Source organism: Saccopteryx leptura, chromosome 3 (assembly GCF_036850995.1).
Source record: "Saccopteryx leptura isolate mSacLep1 chromosome 3, mSacLep1_pri_phased_curated, whole genome shotgun sequence".
Classification (NCBI taxonomy): domain Eukaryota; kingdom Metazoa; phylum Chordata; class Mammalia; order Chiroptera; family Emballonuridae; genus Saccopteryx; species Saccopteryx leptura.
Window position 1 is genome coordinate 308027086 of NC_089505.1, and position 11406 is coordinate 308038491.

The following is an 11406-nucleotide window of genomic DNA, read 5'->3' on the forward strand; positions in this document are numbered from 1 at the left end:
CAAGGATGAATTTGCCTCCCAAAGGACATTGGACACTGTTGGAGACATTTTTGATTGTCACAACAGGGCCAGGGCATGCTATTGACATCTATTGAACAGAGGTCAAGGATGCTGCTGAACATCCTATAATGCAGTGGTCCCCAACCCTTTTTGGGCCACGGACTGGTTTAATGTCAGAAAATATTTTCACGGACTGGCCTTTAGGGTGGGATGGATAAATGTATCACGTGACCAAGACAAGCGTCAAGAGTGAGTCTTAGACGGATGTAACAGAGGAAATCTGGTCATTTTTTAAAAATAAAACATCGTTCAGACTTAAATATAAATAAAACGAAAATAATGTAAGTTATTTATTCTTTCTCTGCGGACCGGTACCAAATGGTCCACAGACCGGTACCGGTCCGCAGCCTGGGGCTTGGGGACCACTGCTATAATGCACAAGACAGCCCCCTCCCCACAGCAAAGAATCCTTCAGTCCAAACTGTCAATAGTGCCACTGTTGAGAAATCCTGACAGTGGGTTACATGTAAGCTAAATCACTAAAACCAGGATTATAATTCTCAGAAGCTATATAGTCTCTGAATCTTGACCAGAAACCATTACCGTATTTTTCGCTCCATAAGACACACTTTTTCCCCCTGAAAGTGTAGGTGGAAATGCCAGTGTGTCTTATGAAGAAAAAAAATGGTATTTTAGTAAATATTTTAACACACCATTTGGTTCAGAATATTTTTTTTTCTTATTTTCCTCCTTAAAACCCTAGGTCTGTCTTATGGTCAGGTGCATCTTATGGAGTGAAAAATATGGTACATTCTATTAAAATTGTTCAAAACAGTCCATCAACATGTAGGAGTCTGTGTTTCTGCTAACTTTCTTCAGATCATTCATTCAGTTTTTCAAATATGAAAATATTTAAATAAAAATATATTCTTTCTTAGCTGAAGTCTGATAAGGGAAGCCTGGGTCCTTTGGGACAATTAAGAAGAGAAAGCAACAGGGAAAAGAGGAAGCACTTAAACTCCCTCAATAAGTGTCTAGCTGTGGCAACTGGGAAAATAGTTCTTTAAGAAATTTGCTGAAGTCTCCATTTTTTGTGGCAGGATCATATCTAAACCTCTTATCTACATGCACCAGCACCGAGTAGCAGAAGTGCAGTGAGCTGTAAAGCCTGCAACTATACACATGCTTTGTGTAAATAGGCAAAGTGGGTATCTTTTTTTATTTTCTTAATGGATATTTTCCTTGGGGTTAGTCATCTGAAATAATGAGGAACAAAGGTCTCTGCACCAGCAGAATGCAGTAATCTCCTAAATATAGAAATATCTGCCCTTGCCATGGAATATTTCTCTACTTGATAAGATGTTAAAATATTAGAACATTCTCCACAAAGATACCTCATTATGGTGTTTACATTCTTTTGCTGTTGGCTCCTGAGACCAGAATGCCAGCATTGGTGAGATCAATAATAAATTGATCTGCCAGGTTCTGGAGCCTGGTCCCTGAATAGCCATAAAGGGTGGTGTTTGCTACAAGTGCTGCTTGATGCCTCCCCGAGGGGAATGGGGACAGTAAGCTGACGCTGGATGCAACATAGCCCATGCTGTCCTGAGTGCTTCCATTGACAATTTAAATTATTCATGGGCAAATTGAAATGGGAGAGTTGTATACTGGTTTCAACATTCTTCTTTACCTCTCACTGGTCATACAATACCTCTCTAACTCCTTCCTGAAATGTGTACTTTTATACTATTTAAAATGTTTTCAAGAGTAGTCGGTATCCTTCTAGTTCATATTAGAATATTCACTTTCTAGTCTTTTGGTTGTGTTTAATATTTTTCTGGATTTTGGCTTTGGTAGAAATAGTTCCACCTCAAAATTTCTACATCTTGGAAGTACTGCCTAGTTCTGGCAGAGTCTTCTGTAACTTTAGAAGTCACGAAGCATTCTGAAATTGTTCCCATTCCCAGTTGGGATAAACACATAACGTAAGACAAGTCATTCTTACTGAATTGAAGAGTTTCTTAATTGATCCATGTGTGTTTTAACTACCTTGTACATCACCACTGAAGTATGTACTTAAAGATCAATAAGACTGTGTTGATACTCTTGCTGATCTATGCTTATTCAACATTCATGCAAGACATATTGATTAAACATCTGTATGTACAGGCACATGTATAAATACTGAAGTTAGTCCTGCCCTATCAAGCATTTTGTACTATTGTGAATAAGACAGAACCCTAAATCAGCATTGGAAGATACAAGTACTTATCCACTTATCTTATCCCAACTCAACTCCTCCCTGCTGTCTGTGTAAGCCCCAGCCTGCCCATTTAACCATGCTGAGATGTCCTTTTCTAATCTGCACAATGAAAATATCACCGATTGCTAGCTTGTAGTGAGGATCAATCTAAAGAAACATTCTAAAACATTGTAAAATACAGCATGTGACAAAGAATCATACAACATTATTCTTAAACATAGCTATTAACTAATGTGTCCATCCTTGTTCTTCAAAATGATGACTAGTAAGGCTCAAACAATATGCCAGTGCTTTCAAGGTTTCAACGCAATGATGTAAGTGATTCAGTTTCTCCATTTTCCCTCACAGGAATCAGCAGCTTACAAGGCTGTGAATGCACTTCGATCGCTATATGGAGTACGATATAGATATGGACCTGCCTCCAGCACATTGTGTAAGTTTCCCGTGGGTGTTGTGTTAGAGTCATTTCTTGAGCCAATATCCTGTATAATGACTTCCCTTTTTTAAAAAAAGAGAGAGTGTATGTCCCCCACTGACGTGAAATCTCTGGCTACCAAATTGCCAAGGAAGATGAAGGGAGTTTATGTCTGATTAGTTTTACACTACTCGACAGAAATCACTGTACCAATTTATATGAATTTGAAGCAGAGAATATTCTAGTCATGTGGTAATGACTACAAAGTTGAATTGAGATCTTATGACAGTAGAAAGCACCAAAATGGACTCCTTAAGCAATTGTAACTACTATCAGCCTGGAAATGGGCCTGGAGGAAATCATGAAATAATGTTTCAGCCTGTAAAGAGCTTCCCTTTTATTCCTTTCCTCCACTATTCTTAACAAATTCTATTTCTTACATAACATCTTCAGCTGAATTTCTCCATAAAAGGTGATTGAAATAGTTCTTATTTCATAGAAAAAAAAAATTGGGTACATGGAAAGAACTCGGACAAAGAATTGGAACACATGAATTCTATCCTAATTCTGCACAGGTCAGGATAAAATCCTGGCCAAGACATTAATCCTGGGTTTAAGTATCCACAGCTGTTAAATGAGGAATCAGACTAGATCATGTCTTATGGCCTTTCAACTTCTAAAATTTATTGACTACATGACTTGGAAAAATCTAATGAGAAATCCTAACTATCTGGAATGTCTATGTATGCATGTTAAGGTATACACACAGAGAGAGCATATGCATGATTTATAGTGATGTAGCAAAACTTCTGATGTCTCTAATCTACCCATCATTATAGTCATAATCATTCACTTTCTTCAGCCTTCAGGAAAAAAGCTTGGTTTGTCAATTAACACTGTATGTCAAATAAGTTTATCCCAATCATGAGGATGTCCTACATATCAGAACTTTCTTCAAACTTCAGGGCCATTGGTCTCAGGCTGACCTCTTTAGAACTACTTTTCAATAAAACCACTCTAAAAGGGGAAATACAGCCTGACCAGGCGATGGCGCAGTGGATAGAGCGTTGGACTGGGATGCAGAGGACCCAGGTTCGAGACCCCAAGGTCACCAGCTTGAGCACAGGCTCTTCTGGTTTGAGCAAAAACCTACCAGCTTGAACTCAAGATGCTGGGTCCAACAAGGGGTTACTCGGTCTGCTGAAGGCCTGTGGTCAAGGCACAGATGAGAAAGCAATCAATGAACAACTACGGTGTTGCAACGTGCAATGAAAAACTAATGATTGATGCTTCTCATCTCTCTCTGTTCCTGTCTGTCTGTCCCTGTCTATCCCTCTCTCTGACTCACTCTCTGTCTCTGTAAAAAATACATAAATAAAATAAAAATAAAAGGGGAAATACAATATTTTTTTAAATTACATTATAGACTTCAGTCAAGATGGCAGAGAAGGTACACGATGTGCTCCCCGAACATCCTAAAAGCAGGTTCGGCTGCATGCTGCAACAAAAGTCAAAATCATCAGCCAAGTGCTGGTGCAAAAGGAAAGAGGTTTATTCAGATGCTACAGGCTGGGAGAATGGTGGACTCCTCTCTCAAAGACCACTTCCACTTTCTGCTCAAGCTGAAGGTTCTTACAGGGATAGGGAGGAAAGGGCTTTTTTACTATCCAATGATCTCGCTAGCTTTTCGTGCCCTCAGGGCCCATCCAGTCATCTTTCTAGCCTTTAGTGTGCTTTGTTTAAGACCCTCCCCTGCAGCCATCTTGCTCAATGGGGAAGACTCCCTGGTGCTCCTTGACTATCTATGGTAGCATTCTCGTGACCACATCAAATTTAAACTAAATTGTAGTACCATCATCATTAAGAACCACTTGAAGACTAGCTATGTAAGTTCTATAACTAAGACTATAAAGAAGCCACTTAAGGACTGGTAGGAGAGGTGGAGACATGAAATAGACTGATCCCACACCTGTTCCAAATCAGAAAAGATATCTTGGCTGCTGAGGTCCTCCCTGAGGAGTGAGGGATCCCAGCCCCACACTGGGCTCCCCAGCCCATAGCACCAGTGCCAAGAAGAGGAGTCCCCATAATATATGGCTTTGAAAATCAGCAGTGGTCTGTCCAGGTGAAACAGAGAGCTGCTATAGACCCAGGCATCCTCTTAAAGGGCCAGAGTACAGACTTACAAACACCCTAAGTTAGAGCAAAGGGACAGCAGCTGGAAAAACACCAGGGACTTATAGGGAGAAAATGAATTGACTGGCTTCAGAGCAAGCGCTGGAGCACAGCTCCAAGGACAGAAGTGCTGGCAGGTACCACTGTTCAGTTGTTTGAGCCCTCCCTCAGCTCAACCTGTATACACAGGCAAGTGATAAATTTGAGTCTATTAATCTGGGTAACACTACTTGCCCACCTTGGTGATTCCCTGAGACCCTGCCCAACCAGCTCACACAACAGCCCAACCACTTCCAGCCACCGTTTCACACAAGCAACAAGACTTGGCCCATACTACAGACTTTACTAAAACTCTCAAAGGTCTACCAACCCAAAACAAGCATCTCTGGCCTTAGCATGTCTGTACCTCTTGCTAAGTGGCCCCAAAATCCCAAGATGTAGCAGCCTGCCACAGCTCACAGCATAACCTCTCCCAAGTACCTCCAAGCCCTTGCACAGGCAGCTAAAAATCACAGATCACTTAAATAGGCACTTTACCAAAGAGGACATACAGATGACCAATAGACATATGAAAGAATTTTCAACATCTCTAATCATGAGAGCAAATTAAAACCAAAATGAGATATCACCTCAGACCTGACAGAGTGGCTATCCTCAATAAATCAACAAACAAGTGTTGGCAAGGATATGGAGAAAAGGGGACCCTCCTGCACCCTTAGTGGGGTTGCAAATTGGTGCAGCCACTATGGAAAACAGTATGGAGGTTCTACAAAAATTGTAAATTGGAACTGCCATATGATCCAGCTACTCTACTTCAGGATTACCCAAAGAAATTTAAAACACTTATTTACTTATTTGAAAAGATATATGCATCTCTATATCCATTGCAATATTATTTAAAATAGCAAAGATATGAAAGCAACCTAAATATCCATTGATAGATAAAGAAGAGGTCACACACACACACACACACACACACACACACACACACAATGGAATATTTTTTGGCCATAAAAAAGAATGCAGTCTTCCCATTTGCAACAATATGGATGGACCTAGAGAGTATTATACTAAGTAAAATAAGTTGGATAGAGAAAGACAAATACATATGATTTCACTTATATTTGGAATCTAAAATACAAAATAAACAAGCAAACAAAATAGAAAATAAAAATAGAATAGAAATAAAAATAAACTCATAGATACAGAGAACAAATGGGAGGGGAGTTGGAAATAGGTGGAAAGGTAAAAGGATTAAGAAGTACAAATTGGCAGTTACAGGCCCTGGCCGGTTGGCTCAGCGGTAGAGCGTCGGCCTGGCGTGCGGGGCACCCAGGTTCGATTCCTGCCAGGGCACATAGGAGAAGCACCCATTTGCTTCTCCACCCCCCCCCTTCCTCTCTGTCTCTCTCTTCCCCTCCCGCAGCCAAGGCTCCATTGGAGCAAAGATGGCCCGGGCGCTGGGGATGGCTCTTTGGCCTCTGCCCCAGGCGCTAGAGTGGCTCTGGTCACGGCAGAGCGACGCCCCGGAGGGGCAGAGCATCGCCCGCTGGTGGGCAGAGCTTCGCCCCTGGTGGGCGTGCCGGGTGGATCCCAGTCGGGCGCATGCGGGAGTCTGTCTGACTGTCTCTCCCCGTTTCCAGCTTCAGAAAAATTTTTTTAAAAATTAATTAATTAAAAAAAAAAGTACAAATTGGCAGTTACAAAATAGTCTCAGAAATGTGAAGCTCTCAAGTGCAAGAAAAATAGTCAATTATAGTGTAATGGTTCCAGGTGGGTACTAAACTTATTGGAGGGGATCTCTTCATAAGGTACATAAATGTCTAACCACTAGGCTATAAACCTGAAACAAATATAATATTGAATATCAACTGTAATTGAAATTTTTAAAATTTAAATAATGGGAAAAATCACATTACCAATACTAATACATATTAACAAGTTTAAAATGTTAATTTAAAAAATCTTACACTGCACCATTGCAGCTTGATATCAAGGCACAGTCATATTACAATATTTACCAAGAAGAACCTGTTACCATAGAAATGAGGCTGTCACATTACCATGAGGTAACTGTTGACACATACTGTCTCTGGCTTGGGCTACTATGACTACTGTTTGTAGTTCCAGTGTATTCTAACCCGGAGGGACAATGAAGCTACAGCCTACCTTCTGTTCTTAGCTGAAGCAAAGAGAGCCTGAGAAGCAGCAGTGCCATCTAATTGTCCTCTTCCCATAGTAATTCTATCTCTAACTTGTCCTGGCAAAAGTAGCATAAAATCTGGTATTATTTGAGTAGATAAACATGCTCCATAAATCTTTAAATAATAGTGTATGTCAGGCTAGATTATATAAATTTCAAGAGAAAAGCATTTATATAAAGATTCATCTATGAAATGTGCATTCATTTATTAAACAATTATTAAGAGCATGCTAGGCTCAAAGCTATCTACTAGATACTTTAGGGTATATAAATGCAAAGTAAGAACAGCTAAGATAGACGAAGCACATTCTTTAATTTTCACAGCAACCCTCAGCAGTAGGTATTATCATCCCTTCTTCAAAAGGGCAGACTGAGACACAGAGCAGCCACAGGTGGTGGGATCAGATATAGCCCAAGCCCACAGTCTGTCTCTCTTGCCTGTACTTTCAACTCTGCTGAAAAATTGGAGCATGTAAGGTCACAGGAGCTAGAAGAAGAAGGCTACCAGGAAGGACTGTCCGCTGAGTTAAATGCTATTGAGAGGTTGAAAGTGAGAACAGAGAGGGAAGAAAGACAGATTAGGTCTGGTGACCTTCAAGAACAAGATTTCATAGACAGTAGAGGCAAGAAGCAGATTGAAAGTGACTGAGGATGTAGAAAGAACATATACGGATTCTCTTTTGGTTGTAAAGCAACAGGAAGAAGAAATAGAGGATGGCATCTAGCAGGATTGTGAGAAGGAGATGCTGCAGGAAACATTTTGGTCAGTGCAGCTGCAAGATAGAGAGCGATTCAACTAATGAAACAAAGGCCTGGAGGAGAAACCCACTCACTAGCAAAGAAGACAGTAACAAATGGTTTCAAAAGATGACATGTAAAAGACAAGCACATTTCTTCCTCTGAGCTAGTAAGAAGTCAGAGGGCTGTGATGTCAGTACAGGAGGTGATGAGCTAATTCCCCATTGAGTATGGAGACAGTGAGAAAGTGAGGGGCAGGACTAGAAGAGGATAAAAAAGATTCAGTAAGTAAAGGTCCAGAAAAAGGAGCCTAGAACAACATTGAGAACAGAGAAAGAGTACAGTAATTAGTGTGAATTTACAGCAAAGGCTTTCTGCAGCTCCCTCACAAGGCATGAGAGCAGAGAAACTGGGTCAGGGACTGAGCGTTAGTGAAACCAAGGCAGAAAAACAATGACTGGATGAGTCATTGTAGGGGTCTGGTGAGAAATTCAGTGAAGTAATGACCATGGTCAGGTAGAGTCAAATGAAATGATAAGGCTGGGAAGAGTCTGGGAACTACAAACTTAAGCAAAGGCAAAGAACAAGTTCATTAGGAATGAAAAAAAATTAGAGGAAGTATAAGAAATAAGGAGGTTTTCTGGGAACAGAATTTCAATATTATAGACCTTAGAAGTAAAGAAGAACTGAGTGACAAAGAGAAGAAAGTTCGTGGTGTGCTTTTGGTTATGGGTGAATAAAGTGTGGATGGAGATAAATGTATTGGAGTTGAGACGGAGATAGTCTGAGGTCATCATACTGGAAAAGCATTAATACTTCGAGTAGGTCTTCAAGGATGATGGTAGGTGTGATTTATAAGATCTATGAGCCCAATGCCAAGGAACTGCTGTTAAATCACTCTTGCTGAAACAGTATTCATTGGGAGAATTTAGTATAGCTTAGTAATATCATATATACATTTTTGAAACTTGATATATCTTTAGTAAAGCTGACATTTTTCTTTTAACTTTTAGATGTGAGTTCTGGTAGCTCAATGGATTGGGCCTACAAAAATGGAATACCCTACACATTTGCTTTTGAACTACGTGACACTGGGCATTTTGGATTTTTACTGCCAGAGGTGCTCATCAAACCAACCTGTACAGAGACCATGCTGGCTGTGAAGAACATCACAATGCACCTACTGAAGAAGTGCCCCTGAGGTGGCCCGAGGGTCATGTCAACTGCCAGAGAAAGCTGATTCTGCACAAGAGCTACTTGGCAATGGATGAAAATTGTTATTAAAGAAAGGGGCAACTGCTTGGAGTGAACATATCTGTGGACTTTCAAAAGAACTTCTCATGCAATTCAACTCCCTGTGGCAATAGAAAGTGGTAAAAATAAATAAATAAAGAGCATAGGCTAGTTTGTTGTAAGCAAAAGCGTCCATTTTATAGCCCATTAGAATCTCATTTGATTAAGGTGAGGCATGTTTTCTAATTCTTTTATCTTACAAAATGTACAAATTGAGGATGACACTTCAATAAATCACATGTTCTCAATTAAGATTTACTGTTCTCTTAAAATGGAAATGTTTAAAATGGAAAGAATTATATTCCTTAATGTAAGAGATATAAAATTTTCAAGACCTCAGATTATTCACAGCTTTACCCCTGGCTTTAGTGCACCATATACCTATAAAAATATAGTAAGGTAGAGCACTTAGGTTTAAATTCTGAGAATACCACTTTTAAAATCGGGAAAAAACACAAATTGCAGTGCCAGATATGATATTAAGAGCTTTATGTAGCCTGACCAGGCAGTGGCACTGTGGATAGAGCATCATATTGGGATGCAGAGGACCCAGGTTCGAAACCCTGAGGTCACTGGCTTGAGCGCGGGTTCATCTGGCTTGAGCAAGGCTCACCAGCTTGAACCCAAGGTCGCTGGCCTGACCAAGGGGTCGTTCGGTCTGCTGTAGCCCACCCCCCCCCCAGTCAAGGCACATATGAGAAAGCAATCAATGAACAACTAAGGTGCCGCAACAAAGAATTGATGCTTCTCATCTCTCTCCCTGTCTGTCTGTCCCTATCTGTCCGTCTCTCTGCCTCTGTGTCTCTGTCACACAAAAAAAGAAAGAGCTTTATGTAATAATCTCACATTAGTCCAAAATATGAGGTAGATACTATTATCCTAGTTTTTCAAATGAGAAAACTGAGGCTTAGAATAGTGATACAGGCTTTTATTTCCAGGAATATGACACAATAGTTATCTATCTCTACTGTTGGAAATAAAAACTTCTGGACAAAGTGTAATTTTTTAAATCATCTTTAACACCAGACAAAGATGTAAAGGAATCTCAGGCTAGGCAGTGAGTAAAGACACAGGAGCCGAGAAAGCTAAGTGATGCACTGTTACCCTGAAAGCATCCATCACACCAGGGGAGTGCAGACTGATTCTCACAGTTTCTCATAGAATGAGAGCAGAGAACAGACCTCCCAGCTCCTCCTAGGTGGAAAGTCTAACAGCAGGTTCTCCTACCAGGTTTCTGTGAATTCCAAGTGTAAATTATAAATTACCCTCATACTACCTCTGATGGACCACAAGGAAAATGAATGAGTTCAAATTTTGGCAAGAGTAAAGAGGGGAAAAATTGCCACTGAGAATTTGGAACCACATGTCAAATCTGGGTTTGAGACCCAAATTCAGACTACAGGCATCCCCTGCCTTTGAAAAGTTCTCTTTTTACCACTTTGCTCTTAGAAAAGACCTAGGTCAGTACTTGGTTTCACTAACCAAAAAAAAAAAATCTGAAGAGGATTTTTGAAGAAAAACAAAAAGTGAACATAGTACTTAGTGTTTGTTTTGCAGCCAGACATTAAAGAGACAGCTCATACCATGAGCATCGAGCAGAGCCCCACCAAGCCCCTTCTCAAGGAAACACACTCAGCATCAAGCCACCAGACCTATGAATTGTGTCTGATTATCTGTGCTTCAGCTTGATTTATTCTGTGATTCCATTAGCAAGATATGTCCTGAGGAAATTGCTCCTTCACTTTATGCCATTTCGGCTTTTGAAAGGTTTCATAGGAACTAGCTACTTTTGGATAGTGGGGGAATACCTGAATGGTCAGATAAACCTCTAACCAAGAATTTAATTCAGATTAATCCCAGATTGGTTATACTCTCCAACTATTTGGTAGAAGCAAATACAAATCCTCTCAGAGGATTTATCTGAACACAAGGATAAAGAGATGAGCCTAAACACTTCCAGAGAGAAAATATATATCATATATATGATCACAAAGGAATGAGGACTAGAGTAGCATGAAACTTCTCAATGGCACCACTGAAGCTTAAAGACAATGGAGAAATACGTCAGAGTTTTGAGAAAAAGTCTATCCTAAAAATATATACCCAGCAAAATAATCAATGAAATGTCATTGTGGAATATTTTCATAAAATTGAAGTCCTAAACTATGGACCTTTCTTAGGAAACTTATGAATAATATACTCTACCAAATGAGGGAGCAAATCGAGAGCTCTAGGGTCCTAGAAACTAGGAAATCCAGCATAGCAGAAAGGCATGAAGAGAAAAATCTAAAGATGATGGTGAAGGTAAACATCCCAGTA

The 11406-nt window shown here is 40.2% G+C and overlaps 1 protein-coding gene across 1 annotated transcript in view; it reads left to right on the top strand.

The window, feature by feature from the left end:
* Positions 1-8995, top strand: part of CPA6 (carboxypeptidase A6) — a 317698-nt gene extending 308703 nt beyond the window's left edge. The window contains exons 10-11 of the mRNA XM_066378927.1: positions 2612-2696; positions 8808-8995. Of these exons, the coding sequence (XP_066235024.1) occupies positions 2612-2696; positions 8808-8995 (273 nt within the window). The remainder of the gene's footprint in view (positions 1-2611; positions 2697-8807) is intronic.
* Positions 8996-11406: the final 2411 nt, after the last annotated feature.